At 44.3% G+C, this 20,601-nt stretch overlaps 1 protein-coding gene across 1 annotated transcript in view; it reads right to left on the minus strand.

The window, feature by feature from the left end:
- Positions 1–5,058: 5,058 nt before the first annotated feature.
- The window catches only part of LOC149449396 (transient receptor potential cation channel subfamily V member 5-like), a 56,386-nt gene continuing 40,843 nt past the window's right edge, over positions 5,059–20,601 (minus strand). The window contains exons 9-15 of the mRNA XM_089693313.1: positions 20,411–20,497; positions 17,113–17,189; positions 14,852–15,017; positions 13,613–13,679; positions 11,383–11,651; positions 11,145–11,251; positions 5,059–5,618 (exon numbers count right to left, since the gene is read on the minus strand). Of these exons, the coding sequence (XP_089549439.1) occupies positions 5,162–5,618; positions 11,145–11,251; positions 11,383–11,651; positions 13,613–13,679; positions 14,852–15,017; positions 17,113–17,189; positions 20,411–20,497 (1,230 nt within the window). The 3' untranslated portion in view covers positions 5,059–5,161. The remainder of the gene's footprint in view (positions 5,619–11,144; positions 11,252–11,382; positions 11,652–13,612; positions 13,680–14,851; positions 15,018–17,112; positions 17,190–20,410; positions 20,498–20,601) is intronic.

Below are 20,601 nucleotides of genomic sequence, written 5' to 3' on the forward strand. Positions count from 1 at the left end.
ACTGGGCCAAGACTGGGCGATCTGTAGCTTTACGGGTAGCGGGAGGCCATGTCTACCGGATTCCTACCGCAAGGCTTCATCTGGATTGGGGGGCCGGGGCCAGGGATGTTGAAATTGGAGTAATGCAGAACTTGCCAGCTGAGGTGCTCCTTGGAAATGATCTGGGAGTCCTGGTCTCCACTTTTTGGCACAGAGACCCCTGCTGAAGCTCAACCAGTACCGACCGGGGAAGCAAAACGCCAAAGCAGATGGATTGTCCCGGGAAGCCGAGTTGGAGAAGTGACCCTCTGAACCGACCAGCCCCAAGCGGACCCGTTTGAAGGTCTCGCCGGGTCTGGCGGGTGTTACACAACGGGGGAGTATTGTGACGAATTGTCCCTGTGTGATCACATTTTGCCCTTTCTGTTCCAGTTTCATCCCCTTTGTAAAGCTGGACATGTTTCACAGACATTCTACACTGTTTGTTTAGGGAAATGTGACCTGGTAGTCTTTCACTTCTAATAGAGTTCATACTGTATTGTTAGTTGTAGGGTTTGTTGTGGGTGGGGAAAACCCGGTGCCAGGCTGTGTGGTGGGGGTGGGGTTGAAGCTGTATATACTGAGATGTGTTTAATAAAGAGTCAGTCATTATTCACCCTACACGAAGTTCCGACTCGTGGTTTTGGGTAGAGCAAAAGGGAGGGTTTCTTAGCTATAATATCTGCCTTGGGAGAGTGCTGGAAGACTTGCTGGAAAAGAGGACCATTGGGTGTGACACATAGCTCCGCACGAGGAAGCCCAGGCGGAACGGTTCCGCCACAGACGTTATTCACTTTGTCCCTTTAAGTGGTTCCTGGAATACAAGAGGCTGCTGTATGGGTGCATTGCTCTACAGGCTGTGTCTTGATTTTAGCATGTTTTCAACTAAGCCTAAATGAGACTGGTAAAGAGTGTGAGGTTTCCAGCTTCTCATGTTCTCTCTCGCTCAGGGGCGGACTGACAACTCATGGGGCCCCCAGGCAATATGGGATCATGGGGCCCGTGTCCTTGCCCAAACTCAAAAAAGCCTATAAAAAAGGTACCAGGGGCATCTCATGGGGTCCTCTACTGACCCCGGGCCCTTGGGCGGTGCCCGAGTTTTCAAATAGTCCGCCCCTGCTCCCTCTTGCTTTCTCTCATCTTCCCTTCCTTCTGTTCAGGGGCAGAACCCCCCAGCACAGGGGACCCTTTCTGAGCGACCAGATCCCAGACTCTGCTCCCAGACTGCCAGGCTTCCGAGTATTTATGGTAGTATGGGTTGTTTCCACCCCTTCTGCCTCCTCGGGGATTGGTGGGAACTCAGGACTCGATCTAGCCTGTCTGATATGGGGGTACAGTAAAAAATGTCAGGGGGGCAGAGGATGGGAGGTCAGTAGGGCAGATGACAGGGGTCACTGCTGACAGGGCAGTGAATAGGGCACAGCTCCTGTACTGCACAAAACCTGGCCACAGGCAGCAGAGCTCCTCGTCTTCACACAATGCATATCTGAGATCAGAAGTGTCAATCGAGGGCAGTATAATGTCAAACTAGGGCAGTAAAATATCTGATTAGGGTGGTATAGTGTCAGATTAGGGCAGCATAGTGGCAGGTTAGGGTAGTATAGTGGCAGGTTAAGCTGGCCATACACGGGTCGAATTCTGAAAGAATTTTCTTTCGAAAATCCTTTCTAAGAATTTTTGTTTGAATTTCGCACCATTAGTGGGGCCACAACAGCCGATTTAGAGGGACCATCAAATTTGAGTGCCCGGGCATGTTTGAAATTGTATGAAAAAGGAACAAATTTCTAATCAATGATGGGATAATCATGTGATAAATGTTACTGAAAAAGAAATGAGCATGAGCTGTGACCTGAAAAGAAAAGAAAATTCTTGGCCACAAAAATTCTTTTCTCTAGCAACATGAGGTGAAATTAAAAGCTTGGTTGGTCAAATTTCGAAATCAATGGTGGCATCATCAGATTACAAAATGCACGAAATTTCCAATTTTCTAAAACAAAATTCATTTGGAATTCTACCCATGTATGGCCTGCATTAGGGTTGGCTTTGGGGGGTAGGGTGCACAACTAAAATCTGGGGGGGGGGGCATAGCCCACCCCAGCACCCCCCTAGATCCAGCCATGTGGGATAAATATTCAGGCTGCAGTCTCTGCTCCTCCACCCACTAGACCAGGCTTTCTCAACCTTTTCAACACAGAGGAACCCTTGAAATTACTTTTTGGTCTCGGGGAGCTAAAAATGACTGTATCTACAGCTCATGATACATTCGTGTGATGGTCAGTGGGAAGAATGTTCCTTACACTTGTGGTCATTGAGAAGAATTACCCCCCTTACAGATAGCTAAATATATCAATGGTGTCAGCGGGAACCTGAGAGGCAGATATTGCTCGTTGCTCAAGTAACCCCTAGCAAGCTCTGGAGGAACCTTATGGTTCTATGGAACCCTGGTTGAGTAACCCTGCACTAGACTGTAGAACTATCCACAAAGTTCCAGAAAACATTGGGAGGTAATAGAGCCTCAGTGCTTGGGGCACTGATAAAACACAAATTAACCCCTGCTCCTCTGCCTACAGAGGTGCCAAACTAGATTTTACCTACACTTAGTAACACTGAGGATACTACAGTGCTAATAATGTATGTGAGAAATAATGACCTGATAAACAACAGACTGCAAAATGGTATATCTTGTTCAGTAATTACATAAAGGAGAATGGTGTTCATTTTGATGAGTATACTCTTGCAAATATTTGATTTAACCACATGCCACCCAGCCACTGTATAAATACGGCGGCAGGGCGGCACGGCTGGGCAAAAGCACGGTTTAAAACGTGTGTTTTGTAAACAGGTAGGGGGCGCGCGTGAGGAATATGTTACATAGTTAGTCTGGCTGAAAAAAAAACAAAAGTCCATCCAGTTAAACCATTAAATAAAAAAAGTTAGAATCCAACACCCACAGTTGATCCAGAGGAAGACAAAAAAACCTACAAAGCATGATCCAATTTGCTCCTGCTGGGAAAAACATTCCTTCCTGATCCCCCGAGAGGCAATTGGATATTCCCTGGATCAACTTTACCTATAAATGTTATATCCAGTTATATTCTGTGTATCCAAGAAAGAATCCAGGACTTTTTTAAAGCAACCCACTGAGCTGGCCAGAACCAACTCTTAAGGGAGTCTATTCCACATTTTCACAGCTCTTACTGTGAAGAAACCTTTCCGTGTTTGGAGATTAAATCTCTCTCTGGGCTTACACAGTGGCATAGGCACATATGCGCGAGGGCCCATTCTGCTGTGCAGAGTCATGAGCATTTGTGCGCACCCGCAACTGCCCATTGCCAATGTTGGCGCCAATTAGACTATTTAAACTCATCAGCGCTATTACCCTGTGCTGACTGATCAGTGATGCCTGTGGTTGACCCCTGCTTGCTTCTTGGACTCTGCCTCTGCCTTCTGTCTCTGCCTGATCTGCTCCTACCATTACTGACCTTGGCCTCTGACCCAATTATTCTTCTGCCTGCTGTTCATGCCTGACCCGTTTATCCATTACCGACCCAGCCTGTCTGACCCTGCATACAGAATCCCGATGAGACATCTGCCCGCTGCCAGCCTGCTCTGCCACCAGCCTGTCCAGCCGTGACGTCTGCCTGCTACCAGCCAGCTCTGCTGCCAGCCGGTCCAGCTGTCAGCGAAGTGCCAACAATCTCTGCACAGACTACAGGACGGACCAGGCACTCATACCCTGCCATGCTGTTGTGGTTGCTGTTTCACCTTCAGTGGCCCTCGAGCCGCACCTGTACGAGAGGCCTTCCTCTGCCGTCAGGCTCACAAGCACACCTGGATTTGGTTCTGGAGCCCAGAGCCTTTGGATAGTCTTGGGAGGGATGACACCTCTAATCCTGTGTCCACATCTTACTGGTGGCAGGGTCTTGGTTTGAACCCTTTGACAGCTGTGGTGTCTGCCTGTAGCTCTTCTCACTGAGCCACCTGAGACTGCTGTCTGTCTGATCTCTTGGGACAATCTTGCTTTGTCTCTTGTTTCTCATGAACCATGATTTTCTTGATTTAAGCCATGTTCTATAGTTCCTGTTTTCCAAATTTTTGTGCTCTCTCTCCAGCTAACCTTGCGCTTTTGTCACTCCTGCTTCTGGCCATATCTCTGCTACCACTCGGTGCCTACTTTTGGCTTGTTCCTCAACTATGCTTCCGCTGGATCCCAACCTGCAACCACCTATTACTGACCTTTGGCTTATTTACTGACTATGCTTTTGCTCGATCCCTATCTTCTATATCTGCTACTGGACCCTGGCTTGCTCACCTCCTGGCAGGCGATCCTGAGGACCGCGATCTGGTACTAATACACAGCAAAACCCATCTCCACCATCAGGAGCTCTGGTGAATACTGGTTATTGCTTAGATCCCGCATCTCAGGTGAGCCAACACCATCCACCAGGGTGACTTGTTTGTATACTTACCCTGCTGGTTGGCGGGAGCCTCTCTACTGCTATAGCTACTGGTCTCCGAGTCTGGCTTACCCCTGACCAGGAGAGCTGGAGACCAGGACCCTGATGGTGCAGATTTGCACAGAATTGTTAGGCAAGGTTCTGTCTGCAGGTCAGGGCTCCTTCCCTAGGGACAAGCTGCTGCAGGAGCAGATTTATGGAGAGACACTAGGATGGTGCTTACCATGACCTCGAGGAGAGGTGCTCAGATCGGACCAGACTGGGGCCTGAAAGTAATATTAGGGGTGTGTGGGGTCGATTTACTAAAACTCGAGAGTGCAAAATCTGGTGCAGCTGTACATGATAACCAATCAGCTTCTAGCTTCAGCTTGTTCAGTTAAGCTTTGACAATAAGACCTGGAAGCTGATTGGTTTCTGTACAGATTTGATTTTGCACTCTCCAGTTTTAGTAAATCCACCACAGTGTGTAACAAAGCAGGAGCCTGTGCAGTCCAAGGTAGGCAGAGTTGTGATAGCTGGGAGGCTGAAAATGTATGTTCTGTCATGGAGATGCTGAAAACCCCCGCAAAGATAACCCTGTAAGCTGTTTTGAACTTTACTTTAATAAAAGGGGTCCACGAGCCTTGAAATTGTACTTTGCTTGCTGGACCAAAGCTGATGAAAAGCACCACATTTGAGCGAAAACGTTAGATATTTAGAATTTCCTCCTCATCACCATTAATGGCTTGAGAGGTTTGTACTTGTAATCGTAATGGAAGTGGCCTTAAGATTTCCCAGCCGTGTCCTCTGGCCTTCCTAACCACTGGCACTTCACATTTTAAAGACTGAAGCTCTGACCCAGATGGTTCCACACATACTCGTGGTATGTCCAAGGAAACCATATGTGAAGCGCTTTGTGTCCTGGCTGTGTCCTCGTGTAGCAACCCACTTGGTGTTTGGGAAGTCTTTATTTGCTCATATGAGGTTGTTGGTAGTTTTTCAGCCTCAGTCACCACCAATCCAAGCAGATCTGGCTTTATCGTTTGGTATTCCTTGAAGTAATTTGGTGTTTCCTTGACTGAATGAATATTTTTTTCTCGACCTTGAAAAGCTTTGACATAACGACGGATCTTTTTCTGACTAAGGTCCTTTCTTACCACCACCCTGTAATACCAGAAGATTAAGTTAGAGTGGTTTTTTTAGGAAATATTTTCTACAATAATGCTTTTCATCTTTTCAACTACCTACCCTCTTTATCCAAAGGTAGAGGTTTTAACCCCCCTGGTGGTATTCCCGAGTGTAGCTCGGGGTAAAGTTTCAGTACCACAAGCGGTAACCCCGAGCTACACTCGGGCTTACCATGCGGCGCTGCATAGGAATTCCCTGCAGCACTTACATTGTCCTTCGCTCCCACGATGTGCCCCCTGCAGCGTCCCCGGCCAACTCCTCCAGCCGATGCCGGCATCCGGCTTCTGTGTTCCGGTCCCTGTGACGTCGGGACGTACGGGCGCCGGCGGGAAATTTGAAAATTTTCAAAAATTTCATTTTTTTCCAAACAAATTTTACATAGTAAAACATTGCTGTTTCAACCCATTTCACATACATATTGTCCCGAGTGCTTTGTCCGGCGCCCTGCCTGCATTTTGTCTGTTCTTTCTGCCTGGAAACTGAGAAATGTCCATGGCGTCCAAAAAGTGTCCCTTTAGGTCAAAATCAGGTTTAGACCGGCTAGAGAACAGCGATAGTAAATCAGAACCACTTGCAGAATTGAGTGATAATGATTCGTGGGGGAAATTCGTCATCAGACACTGAAAACGATTTTGCGACTTTGCTCAGCAAAGTGCGAACTTGGCGCTCTATTTCAAATTTCAGTGTTTTTGGTTTGATTATATTATTGAATTAAATGTATTATTATTATATTATTATTTTTTATGATTATTTATTAAATTATAATTTATTATTTCGTGTTTCAAATTTTATCATACCCGGGATGTTTACTAGACTCTTGTTCGGACAGATTTCAGTGAGTTATTCCTAAAAATTACAGCCTACAATAAAAAAACTACATATTTCCATGCAAAATAATGGTACCGCTTTCAGCACCAAAAATCTGAAATAATCAGACCGCCGAGGAGGTTAAAGTACACTTTTCTAAATCCTTGTCTTAGTTCTAAATGTGTAACATCTGTGAGAACGGTTCTAAAACCAGCATGTTATGTATACCATTGTGTTGAATAAGGAACCATCTATAGGGTGTTCACTGCAATAGCACCTGTTTTTATTATTTCTTTCAACAAGAATAGGGAGTGTCTTGTTAAAAAAGGAGAATAGGGAATGTTTTGTTCATAAGGATTTTCCATAAACCACTGTAGAGCAATTTTAGCTTCCTGAAGAACCTGTGAAGGTCTCCTCCATTCTCCTTTTGATACACTTATGCAGGCCATAGATGGGTCGAAAATCGGCCGATTTTTCGGCCGAAAATAAAATCGGCCGATTTTCGGATCGTTAGTGGGCGATTTGGTCGGCCGATTTTCGGTATTTTGGCCTCTTTTTTTTTTTTCGGTAAAGTTGGAAAAAAATCGGCCGATTTTGCCGATCGGCCGATTTTCGCGGCAATTAGTGGGCGAATCGGCCGATTTTTTACCGATAAAAAATCTGCGCATGAGCAGTGACCTGCAAGAGGAAGACAAAAAGAAGAAAAAGAAGAAGAGGAAGAGGATGAAGAAGAGGATGAAGAAGAAGAGGATGAGGATGAAGAAGAAGAGGATGAGGATGAAGAAGAGGATGAGGATGAAGAAGAAGAAGAAGAGGATGAGGATGAAGAAGCAGAAGAAGATGAAGAAGAGGATGATGAAGAAGAAGAGGATGAGGATGAAGAAGAGGATGAAGAAGAAGAGGAGGATGAGGATGATGATGAAGAGGATGAGGACGATGAAGAAGAAGAAGAAGAAGAAGAGGATGAGGAGGAAGAAGAAGAGGATGAGGATGATGAAGAAGAAGAGGATGAAGAAGAAGAGGATGAGGATGAAGAAGAAGAAGAGGATGAGGATGAAGAAGAAGAAGAGGATGATGATGAAGAAGAAGAAGAAGAGGATGATGAAGAAGAAGAAGAGGATGATGATGATGAAGAAGAAGAGGATGAGGATGAAGAAGAAGAAGATGATGAAGAAGAAGAGGATGAAGAAGAAGAAGAGGATGAGGATGAAGAAGAAGAGGATGAGGATGAAGAAGATGAGGATGAAGAAGAGGATGAGGATGAAGAAGAGGATGAGGATGAAGAAGAAGAAGAAGAAGAGGAAGAAGAGGATGAAGAAGATGAGGATGAGGAAGAAGAAGAAGAGGATGAGGAGGAGGATGAAGAAGAAGAAGAAGAAGAGGATGAGGAAGAAGAAGAAGAAGAGGATGAGGATGAAGAAGAGGATGAGGATGAAGAAGAAGAGGATGAAGAAGAAGAAGAAGAGGATGAGGATGAAGAAGAAGAAGTAGGATGAAAATAAGAAGAATTCCAGTCCAGCAAAAAGTGTCTCTGCAGAGAGCTCCGCTATTTCTGACAGTTCTCTGACAGTTCCTTGACATTTACAGCGGTTGAAACATTGTATCTTATTTGTTTCCGAATAAAAACATCTGTATCCTAAATGGAAACAAATAGATACAATGTTTCAACCGCTGTAAATGTCAAGGAACTGTCAGAGAACTGTCAGAAATAGCAGAGCTCTCTTCAGGGACACTTTTTGCCGGCTGTAGAAGGGATGAAAATCGGCCGATTTTTTTTACCATTGACGGTAACGTCGGCCGCTTGAACGACCGAATTTTCATTTTTTAAAAGAAAAATCTGCCGTTTTTCTCCCCATCTATGGCCTGCAATACAGTATGCTTGTAAGTTTATCATTTGATGAAGTTAAGCAATATCTAGATTGAATTTCAATGTATTTATTGTGATTTGTAGGTAGCTGTTTACAAGAAATGTGTTCAGTGTATACATTTGTAAAAGACATGTATACAAGCATATTGTAACTTCACTTTATGTGATTGTATTGCAGTTTTACAGAATTATTCACAGATGTAAAATTCAGGAATAAAACACAACGCTGCTTCTGTCAGTTTTGTTTGCTAGTTGTTGGTTAACCATTAGTAGGATAGCATACAGTGGCATGTAGCTACCTATACCAGATATAGTGAATGCAGTGTCCTGGGTTTAGCAACACTTTAGGAGAAATTTTTCAGTAAAAAATGCACTAACTGTCAGGAATGTCTAACGCTCCTGATGTATCACAGCTGCTGATCTCATTCCAGCATCCAGGTTTTGGCTGTGATACATTCTCTCTGTCTGTCCACCTGCAAGGTGATTGATGTAGCCAGTCTCTGGGTGGAGACCAAACCTGATTTAAGCCAGCCAAACCTGCAGTCTCATGCTTGTGACATTGTGTTCAACATGTGCTCCAAGCTCTATTAGACCCCTGATGTCCCCCCTGCATTCCACACAGACCACAATCCATTTGCTTCTTCCCTGACCACAGTGGCCAGAAAAAGTGATAGTAGAAAACGGAAGTGACAAAATCCTCTTTGTGTCTGGGTTCTTACTATCTCGGAGAGATAAGCAAATGGACATTCGCTGGTTTCCCTCCCGTCTACGTGGTGATTTGTGGGTCTTGGGCCTGTGGGTGGGAAAGCTGCCGGATCTCTTCTACCTAAAATTTTCCACACACTCCTGGCTTCTGTAGCAGTCAGGAAAGAATAGGGCCTGGAGCTAGATGGGCAGCATAAGCGTAAGGCCAGACATGACTGGGTTTGCAGGGAAGGCTGGAGTAACATGGGGTTAAAAAATGAGTCAGCTTTGTTTAAAAGTTTGAGTTTCCCATCTGACTGGAGGAACATGGGGTGGGACGGTGCGAGGCAGGGTGGGCCCTGGAAGAGGAAAAGGGGTGGAGCATTTTCCCCTGGGTCAGTCAGAGCTGGTACAGAAGAGAACAAGCTTCTCCCTCCCTCCTGCCCGTGATACTTAATTTGGCCTCAGATTGTGTTAGCCTTTTTATTAATTGCCTTGATGTTCTTCATTTTCGTTTTGGGTTGTGTCGTAGCAGTTGGCAGGGGGTCTCAGGGTCTTTTAAGGCAGTGACTGGCAAAATTGTTGGAGACTGAGCAGGTTGGGCCCATCTCAGGTATGGGTGTACCTTCCCTAGTTAAGTTAAGGAGTAATATATTAAGAGTCATTCGGCTAAATTGAGGTTATCCAGATATTAAATTGTCCTCAAGCCAGAGTATTTGCGGCTGGGGGCCTTCAAGTCTATGTGTTGGCAGATATAGCCGGTCGGTTGAATACAAGTTGCCTTAAAAGACCTTTAGATTTTTACCACCTCCCATCCAGCCATTGTATATAAACGGCCGGACGATGGCAGTGAAGGGGTGGGTGGCCGTTCATAAACGGCCTCCTCGCCTCCTGCTTGTGCGCGCTCCCTGGGATCCGGTGCCCACTGTGTCCTCCGGACATATTGGAAAAAACGATCGTCATACGGGACCTCTTTTCGAGGTCCCAATCATGTGATCACTGATTGGCCAATCAGTGATCACATGCAGAGTAGTAAGCAAGATGTCACTTCTGACATAATTGCTTACTACATGTGAAATCTGTGAATGATCACAGAGGTCACATGGTACAGGGCTATTCACAACAGCCTTGTACCATGTGACCAGCTGTGACCAATCACAGCTCACACAGTAGTTCTCAATGGCTGCAAGAATGCAGCCAGAGAGAAGGAGAAATTATTGCTTTCACAGCCTTTATGGGTGACACTGTACTGCCAGGGTGACAGTATGTAAAAACAAAAAACAAATAATAATATAAAAAAATAAAAATGTGAAAAAAATGTTTAAAAATTATAATTTTTGGTTATAAACTAATTTGGGTTTTTTTTTTACTAAAAAGATAACAGAATAAATTTTGGCCAAGATTTATGATGAAATATTTATTTGCAAAATTATATAAGAAAAACACTGTTTTTTTTAAATTTTTTGACTTTTTCATTTACATAGCAAAAAAAATAAAAATCCCAGTGGTGAATAAATACCACCAAAATAAAGCTTTATCTGTCTCAAAAACAAAAATTGGAAAAAATAAAAATAAAGCTTTATCTGTCTCACAAAGTGCATATGGGTACAGTGTTGCATGACCGCGCAATTGTCATTCAAAGTGTGATAGCACTGAAAGCTGAAAATTGGCCTGGACTGGAAGGGGGTGAAAGTGTCCAGACTGGAAGGGGGTAAAAGTGTCCAGACTGGAAGGGGGTGAAAGTGTCCGGACTGGAAGTGGTTAAGGAGGTTAGTTACTGTAATTACATTGTGGTCAGCTATGTTCACATATATAAAAACAAAGATGTAAGTTTTTAATAAAGTTGCATTTTATTGTTCTTCCAATAAAATGGCTGCTATGGCCTTTACATTCCAAGCAATAACATTGTGTTGTCTGTTATTGGGGGGGGGGGACACAAGTAATGGGGTGGTTATAAAGGGTACGGCAGCCAATAAGTATCTGCAATACCTCAGTCATGTGTAAAAGGCTCTAGCTACCACCGACCTACGACACACATATGACATTTGGTGGCAGTAAAACAGTTAAGATAAAAACTGGAGATCTCTGCAAAGCAGAGTTAAAAAAGACAAAAAGTCAGCTACACCTTACAACATTCAACTCACCATAAGTACCAATGGTCTCCTAATCCATATTTTGTGCCACAAACGCCTGATCGAGGCCAGAGGAATCGCGGGAGCTTTCGCTCTAACATCACTGTGGTTGCAGCAACCTGATAAAAAGAGAGGCGAGAAACAGGTACGTCTTTATTATGATGGAGAATTAACTTGTTGTACAATAAAGTTCAATTAGATTTTCAAAAATATATATCCAAAGACCCTTAGGTATTAACCCTTCGAGTACCTGAACTCTCCATAGCTCATCCCTCTCCTGTGCCACCCTCCATTGAGTGTCTCCCACCATGGCGATCAGCAGGTTCAGCATCAGGAGGTTGGTGAGGATGGCGAAGGAAAAATATACAATGTGGAAAATGTAAGGAAGGGTCACAGCATAGTTGGTGGGGGAGTTGATGATGTTGAGGAAAAACTCAAAGGTGCTTAAAATAGACATGACGTAGGTATAGAAAGATCCAAAGTGGTTGTGATCTTCTGTCTGGATGATGATGTAAAACGCTGGCAGAAAGAAAACACAAACAGAAAGAGATCGATGAACATGATAGGTTACATTTAACCTCCCTAGCGGTCGGATTATGTCAGTATTTCTGTGCTCAAAGCGGTACATTTTTTTGCATGGAAATATATTTTTTTTTTATTGTAGGCCTGTAATTTTTAGGAATAACTCACTGAAATCTGTCCGAACAAGAGTCTAGTAAACATCCCGGGTAGGATAAAATTTGAAACACGAAATCATAAATTATAATATAATAAATAATCATAAAAAATAATAATATAATAATAATAATAATAAATTTAATACATAATATAATCAAACCAAAAACACTGAAATTTGAAAGAGCGCCAAGTTCGCACATCGCTGAGCAAAGTCGCAGAATTGTTTTCAGTGTCTGATGATGAATTTCCCCCACGAATCATTATCACTCAATTCTGCAAGTGGTTCTAATTTACTATCGCTGTTCTCTAGCCGGTCTAAAACCGCTTTTGACCTAAAGGGACGCTTTTTGGACGCCATGGACGTTTCTCAGTTTCCAGGCAGAAAGAACAGTAAAAATGCAGGCAGGGCGCCGGACAAAGCACTCGGGACAAAATGTATGTGAAATGGTTTGTTACAGGAATGTTATACTATGTGATTTTAGTGAATATCACTTTTTGTCATTTTCAAATTTCCCGCCGTTCCGTCCCCCGTACGTCCCGACGCTCGCAGGGGACGGAACCCAGAAGACAGATGCCGGCATCGGCCGGAGGACATTACAGGGGACACTGCAGGAGGGACATCGCAGGAGCGCAGGACAAGGTAAGAGAAGAACAGATCCCAGAGCAACGCCGCATGGTAAGCCCGAGTGTAGCTCGGGGTTACCGCTTTTGGAACTGAAACTTTACCCCGAGCTACACTCGGGAATACCGCCAGGGGGGTTAATATAGAGAAAGAAGCGTCAGTTTTACCAAAACTGTTTTACGATACAGTTAGATAAAAAAAAAGGACGGGAGCTGGAGAGACATATAATCTCACCTGTCCTTGTATATTGGTTTTATAGGTGCCACACCTCTATTTAATCAGAACGATATAAAAACCCTAACAAAGAAAAAACGAATGCAGCTTTTAAAGCACCATACCATATGAAAGTATAAAGATGCACAACATGAAGACACTAGATAAAATAGAACATGTTTTATTGTCATTTTATAAAAAAAAAACACATAAGTGGTAAGAGAGACCAATTGGTCAGTCAAAATAGACACATGCATAATGAAGCAAAAAAACATAATATAAATCTATAAGTAACAGACGGGGGGGAGCGGGCAAGAGTCTAAGAGCCCCAACAATACCAACAGATACATAGATCGTCAATAGGCAAATGTATTGCCATAAAGTTGAATTATTAATCCAGAAATCCGACGCGTTTTATGGGATAAGACCCACTTCCTCAGGGAATTTAGGAAAACAAAATAACAGTGCCGATGATGATACTCTGTACAATAGTAACACCTGACGTAGATGAAGATCAATATTGGTAGAACATACAAAAAAGCCTTATCCAGTGGACATCGGGGGGGAAAAAAAACATCAGTCCAGGAGTACCTCTGGTCCTATTAGGGAACCATTAGTCCAAGTGTACCTCTGGTCAGATAAACAGCAGAAAGCCAAAGCAATGTTCATTCCAATTGTGTAAGGCTGCATTAACCAATCATCAAATCAATTTGATGATATTTGTATTGTGGGAACAGGGAACCTGGAAGGAAGACTGGGTAAAGATGGAGGCCTCGGGCAGCCGAGACAGCGCTCTGCTGGAGAGCTTCGTTTTCAGGTAAGTCTTTCATAATTTTTCTAGGGTGTGATACATACTAGCACATTATGTTCTTAACTTGCAGAGAGAAGATTTACATTTTTTTTTAGGCTCACAACCGCTTTAATATCTACTCTATAGTCTAATTCATCTTCAGAACTCTTTACTTACCAGTTGTATATCCAAAAATGACCACAACCATCAGCCAGCAAAACCGTACCAAGTCTCCAAAAATCATCTGCAAAAACCGAGATAGTAGGATTTTCTCATAAACCCAATATATTGGATACATATCAGATTTCCTATAAATACTAAGATCAGATATACTTCTCATGCCCTGCTTGTATGGCTTTGGCCTCTCTCTTTACCTTTCTGGTACAGTTCCTTCAATTCCTCCTTACGAAAGCAAGCCTATAATTCAGCTACGACACCCTGAGGTCTAGGTCTAATAATTGCTGCCGTGTCAATGACCTAATCTCAAGTAGATAATACATGTCCCATGTTTCCCAACTCCTGAGTGTTCATAATAGTGAGACTTCTACAGCTAAGAATAATGTAATCCTCATTGTAAGGACCTCTGTTGATAAGCTATTGTTTGTTTCAGATGTGTTTTGCATTTTCATGCAAGTCAATGAGAATGGAAAACACGCAGGTCAAAGGGAGGTCAACTGTAGGTCAAATACACCTGTTTTTTAGATCTCAGAAGTATCTCAAACTGATACCACCAAACAAAGCCTATTGGCACAGATCCTAAATCTGCTATTTATTACTGCAAGGGTGAAGAGTAGATATACTGCACGCCCAACAGTGCCAACTGCCTTCCTGCAGTTTTCCTTGGTTTGAATACCAGCCAGGACACTATCTGCATGGAGTTAACATGTTCTCCTTGTGCATGTATGGGTTACCTCCGGGTACTCTGGTTTCATCCCGCACTCCAAAAACATGCTAATAAGCAGTGGCAGACTGACAACTCATGGGGCCCCCCGGGCAATAGAGGATCATGGGGCCCCTGTGGCTTTGCCCAAACTCATAAAAGCCTATGAAAAAGGTACCAGGGGCATCTCATGGGGCCCCCTACTGACCCCGGGCCCTCGGGCAGTGCCCGAGTTTCCAAATGGTCAGTCCGCCCCTGCAAATACGTTATTAGGCTCCTGTCTAGGTTGGCCTTAGTATGTGTGTGTATGAATGGGAAATGCAGACCTTGGGTTGTAAGCTCCTCAATAGAAAAAAATAAAATAAAATAAACTTGCTCATCAGGGCCCCTACAGAAAAGGTAACAATTTGCTTTGACAAGAACTTTCCCAACGTCTTATCAATTCACGATACAACACAGCATCTCTACATCAAACCACTCACATTGCTTGGTCCTATCAGATTGTGCATGTCCATCCCATTCTCCAGTCAACTTACTTTATGGATCATGATGGTGAACGGTCCCAGCATTTGGAATCCACGTGCAAAATACATGACGTAGCACCAGCCAAGTACAAGTAATATGGACATCGGCACCACCTCTCCACCCGTGTCAGTCACTCGGAGAACGAGGGTCGCAAAAACAAAACAAGGGAAGGTGATTCTGTTGGCAGATAATATTTTAGTTGCTTTGCTCATATAGACAAAAGAAATATCCAAACCAAGAAATAAACATAAAAAATGCACCTTTAGGCTATTTAAAGTAGTGTTGGAAAGGCTAAGCACAGCAAAACAGCCCAATGGGGTTAAAACAGGCAGTGAGGTGGTGATAAATATATACACTCACCGGCCACTTTATTAGGTCTACCTTGCTAACATCAGGTTGGACCACCTTCTGCCTTCAGAACTGCCTTCATTCTTCATGGCATAGATTCCACAAGGTGTTGGAAACATTCCTCAGAGATTTTGGTCCACATTGATATGATAGCATCCCACAGTTGCTGCAGATTTGTCAGCTGCACATCCATGATACAAATGTCCCATTCCACCACATCCCAAAGGTGCTCTATTGGATGGAGATCTAGTGACTGTGGAGGCCATTGGAGTACAGTGAACTCATTGTTATATTCAAGAAACCAGTGTGAGATGATTTGAGCTTTGTGACATGGTGCATTATCCTGCTGGAAGGAGCCATCAGAAGATGGGACACTGTAGTCATAAAGGGATGGATATGGTCAGCAACAAAACTCAGGTAGACTGTGACATTTAAACGATGCTCAACTGGTACTAAGGTGCCCAAAGTGTGACAAGAAAGTATCCCCCACACCATTACACCACTACCATCAGCCTGAGCTGTTGATGGATCCATGCTTTCATGTTGTTTACGTCAAATTCTCACCCTACCATCTGAATGTCGCAGCTCAAAATCGAGACTCATCAGACCAGGCAACGTTTTTCCAATCTTCTATTGTCGAATTTTGGTGAGCCTGTGCAAATTGTAGCCTCCATTTCCTGTTCTTAGCTGACAAGAGTGGCACTCTGTGTGGTCTTCTGCTGCTGTAGCTGATCTACTTCAAGGTTCGACGTGTTGTGCATTCAGAGATGGTATTCTGCATACCTTGGATGTAACAAGTGGTTGAGTTACTGTTGCCTTTCTATTATCTTGAACCAGTCTTCCCATTCTCCTCTGACCTCAACAAGGCATTTTCCTTCTCACAACTGCCGCTCACTGGATATTTTCTCTTTTTTGGACCATTCTCTGTAAATCCTAGAGCTGGTTGTGCATGAAAATCCCAGTAGATCAGCAGTTTTTGAAATACTCACACCAGCCCGTCTGGCACCAACAACCATGCCACGTTCAAAGTCCCTTAAACCCCCTTTCTTCCCTATTCTGATGCTCGGTTTGAATGTCAGCAAGCCGTCATCCCCACATCTAGATGCCTAAATGCATTGAGTTGCTGTCAAGTGATTGGCTGATTAGCAAATTGTGTTACCAAGCAATTGAACAGGTGTACCTAATAAAGTGGCCAGCGAGTGTATATATAAATTCTGTGACAATGTGACAATGCTTATTGTTTTGTTGAGATAATGATGGCGCCAACAGTGTCTCCTGGATGCAGAAACATACATATTCAGTCTAATGCAGCCTCTCTAAATATTTTTATCCCAGAGAAACCCTTGGAAAAATTCTCAGGTCTTCGGGAACACTTACTAAATCCAGTTTGTTGGGGGTCTAGTGGGAACATCCTTACACTGGTGGTCAGGAGGTAGAATGAAGCCCTTACAGTGGTGGTCAGTATGCCACACTTAAAGCCAGCTAAGAAGATCATTGGTGTCATGCTGCTGGCTCTGCCAACTGGTGTTGGCCCCAGAACCATCTAGGAATCATCAGATGGGAAGTCAATCAGCTACAACTCAAGGAACTCCTAGCAACCTCTGGAGGACCCTGGTTGAGAATGACTGGTCTAACCAACCATACATGTTTATAGAGAGACCTTCAGCAGGCAGATCTTCTGATCGTCATTTCACATTTCAGGCGCGGACTGGCCATTTGGAAACTCGGGCACTGCCCGAGGGCCCAGGGTCAGCAGGGGGCCCCATGAGATGCCCCTGGTACCTTTTTCATAGGCTTTTTTGAGTTTGGGCAAAGACACAGGGGCCCCATGATCCCCTATTGCCCGGGGGCCCCATGAGTTGTCAGTCCGCCTCTGTTCACATCTTTGGCTAACTTACATAAAATTCTTCCCTGTGGTTCTTACATGATAAGTGTGAAGGGTCCTCCTTGAACAGCTTGTATGAAGTACCTTGGATCTCTTATCTGAAACAGGTCCGGAATCTAGAGAGTTTAGAGAAATGCTGAAAATGAGTAGAATATATTGGAGATTAGATCAACACGACTGCACCGTTTTCTACAGAATAAACTCCCTTTTAAATTCATATTTCACCCAATGGCACAAGGTGTACTACAGGCAGTTTGCAGTGCTGTGATCTGTGCACCCACTGCTTCTTGTCAGCAGCTGGAAAGTGTTCCCTAGTAGCTATTGTTTAATGGACCACCTTGGGGGCTTAATAAAGTGTATCTAAAACCCAAGAATAAAAATGTAGCATATTATAGCTTACCAGTCCTTAAATGGGGTGGCAGCATTAGTTTTATTTTCAGGCTTTTTTTCCTTGATTTTTAACTGGGGATTCCGTCACTATATTACAATTCCTGTCCTAGGCTGGCTATGCTTACTCAATGTACTGTATCTGAGGAAGAGAGGTGTTGCATTCTAGACCTGAATGCAAGTGAATAATCCATACCAGGGGCGGACTGACCATTCAAGCACTCGGGCTCTGCCCGAGGGCCCGGGGTCAGTAGAGGCCCCCTTTGAAATGCCCCTGGTACCTTTTTTATAGGCTTTTTTGGGTGTGCTTTGAGTGTGGGCAAGGACACAGGGGCCCCATGATTCCCTATTGCCTGGGGGTCCCATGAGTTGTCAGTCCGCCCCTGATCCATACACACACGTTCCTGTGTTAAAAATGGCAAAAGTGTGTATAAGCGGGTGCTGCAGCGACTGTTGGCTGGAACCGAACAGAATCAGCAAGGGAGAATGTCACCAGCACACCGAGGATCACCAATATGGGTCCAAAAGTTTTAATGAACAATCACATAGTAACAGCAAGGCAACGTTTCGGAGTCTTGCAGAATCCCTTCACCAGGCATGTGACGTCACATACCTGATGAAGGGGTCCTGCGAGACTCCGAAACGTTGCCTTGCTGTTACTATCTGATCTAATGATCGTTCATTAAAACTTTTGGACCCATATCGGTGATCCTCGGTGTGCTGGTGACATTCTACCTTGCATTCTAGACCTGGACTACAGAACACCTTCCCCTCTTTGTTTCTCTACAACATTGTTGGGATAGGGGGTTGTTGGTAACAAAATAAATGGTAACAGTGCAGCCAAGACAGAGAGCACAGGAACGTATCAGCTCACAAGATTTCTGGAAGGATCTTTTTTTGCACCTAGTGAACAGATATAGCAAAACGCTTTCAATGTTTTATTTACAAGAAAAAAAAAGGAGCAAAGGACAGAAGACCATTATTAGGCTTCACTCACACATGCAACTAAGGGGCGGTAACACAAGGTGTCTGAGCCGTGGTTTTACTGCTCCCCACCCCTCCAACTGCCTGCCTAGACCAGGGCATGCAGCCATTTAGGGCTGTACACATGCTGTACAACATCACAGCAAAAAATAAACAGTATGTCACCTTTGGCGGGCATTACCATCGCTGAACGCGGCCAATGCAAGTCTATGGGGCTTGCAATCGTTGGCAAACTCATGCAGACTCCACCTCCACAACATCTCCAAAATATGTTCGTTCCTAACCCCAGACACTACTAAACAACTCGTTCACTCCCTTATTATCTCACATCTGGACTACTGCAACTCCCTCCTCACTGGCCTACCTCATCACAGACTATCCCCGATTCAGTCTATCCTGAACTCAGCGGCCAGACTCATCCACCTCACCAACCGCTCCTCTTCTGCCACCCCCCTCTGCCAATCCTTCCACTGGCTCCACCCCCCTCTGTCATTCCCTCCACTGGCTCCACCCCCCTCTGTCATTCCCTCCACTGGCTCCCGATTGCCCAACGCATCAAATTCAAACTACTAACACAGACATACAAAGCCATCCATAACGCTGCCCCAAACTACCTCACCGACCTGATACCCAAATACCACCCAACCCGTACTCTTCGCTCCTCACAAGACCTCCTACTTTCTAGCTCCCTGGTCTCCACCTCCCATGCCCAACTGTAGGACTTCTCCAGTACTTCCCCCATCCTCTGGAACTCACTACCCCAATCCATCAGACTGTCACCTACCCTCCTCACCTTTAGGCACACCCTGAAAACCCATCTCTTCAGGGAAGCCTACCCCACCCTCACCTAACAGCCGATCTCCTCCACTCCTCCTACCACTCCATCCCCCACAGCCACTTCCTCCTGTGCCACTATCCCCTCTCTCCTAGATTGTAAGCTCGAAAGAGCAGGGCCCTCGAACCCCTCGTGTATTGTATTGTTACTGTACTGTCTCATGTTCTGTCCCCCACTATAATGTACAGCGCTGAGCAAACCTTTCTGGCGCTATATAAATACTGTATAATAAGAATATGAGGCAGAGCCACAGCCTTGTACAATGTGCACAATTGCAGTGTGGCGTTGTGACATTTTCAGGGTTAAATCTGGTGATGAAGAGATGAAATATGACCTTCTTGCGCCTGTAAAATGCCCTCTGAAAAAGCGGTCCACCATGGATCGCTTTTCAGATTGGTGGCAAGGACTACCACATGTGTTTGAGCACTAAGGGTTTTACATACAATTTACGGATTCACACACTAAAACAATAAAGAGCTGTTCTAAGTTTTAGAATTACTCATCATCAGCACAGCTGGAAAGGCTTGGTGAGTCTGATCTCAGATTTTTCCCTTCCTATAGAGCAATAATCTCTAAACTGTGGCCCGGGGGGCGGATATGGCCCTTTGCTTGCCTTTATCTGGCCCTTGGGGCACTATTCCACAACCGATACCAATGATGAGACACAATTTACCCTACTGACACCATCAATGAGGCACTATTCTTCCCATTAATACCAACAATGGGGCACTATTCCCTCATTAAGATCAATGATGGGCACTGATGCCGATTTCTTCTCCCACTGGCCATGGTCCGGCTCCACTAAAGCCTAAAGGACATCAAACTGGCCCTTCACTTAGAAAGTTTGGAGACCCCTGCTATATAGGAAAGGTCCCAGACCTTTGTCTGCCCTTGTTCCACACTGTAAAAAGATCCTTCCACACCTCTAATTACCCACCTTCTCCCGTAGTCAACTGCTCACCTATGGTCACGGTCACAGTGCAGAGACAGATGTTGTCTGTTGTCCTCAGGATGCTAAAAGTGCCTAAGATAGTAGTAAAAACCTAACAGGAGTTCTTATACTTCCCCACTTTATCCAAAACTAGAAAAAAAAATGTTTGGCTTGACGTACACTTTAAATTCTGTGTTTACCTTGAGAAGTAAAAGTAAAAATGCTCCAATGACACTAATGATCTCTCCAGCCAGGCGGAGGTGGTCTTCAGAAGTGAGGTATGATTCCTGGTGAGATGAAGAAGAAAATATTATGGTGAATACTCAATGTGGGCAACATTTTTACCCCCCGAATAGGCTTGAATTGGAAGTATTTCTAACAATACCCAGCA

The sequence above is a fragment of the Staurois parvus genome, unplaced genomic scaffold (genome assembly GCF_062004578.1).
Source record: "Staurois parvus isolate SC_StPar_1 unplaced genomic scaffold, SC_StPar_1.0 ptg000621l, whole genome shotgun sequence".
Taxonomy (NCBI): domain Eukaryota; kingdom Metazoa; phylum Chordata; class Amphibia; order Anura; family Ranidae; genus Staurois; species Staurois parvus.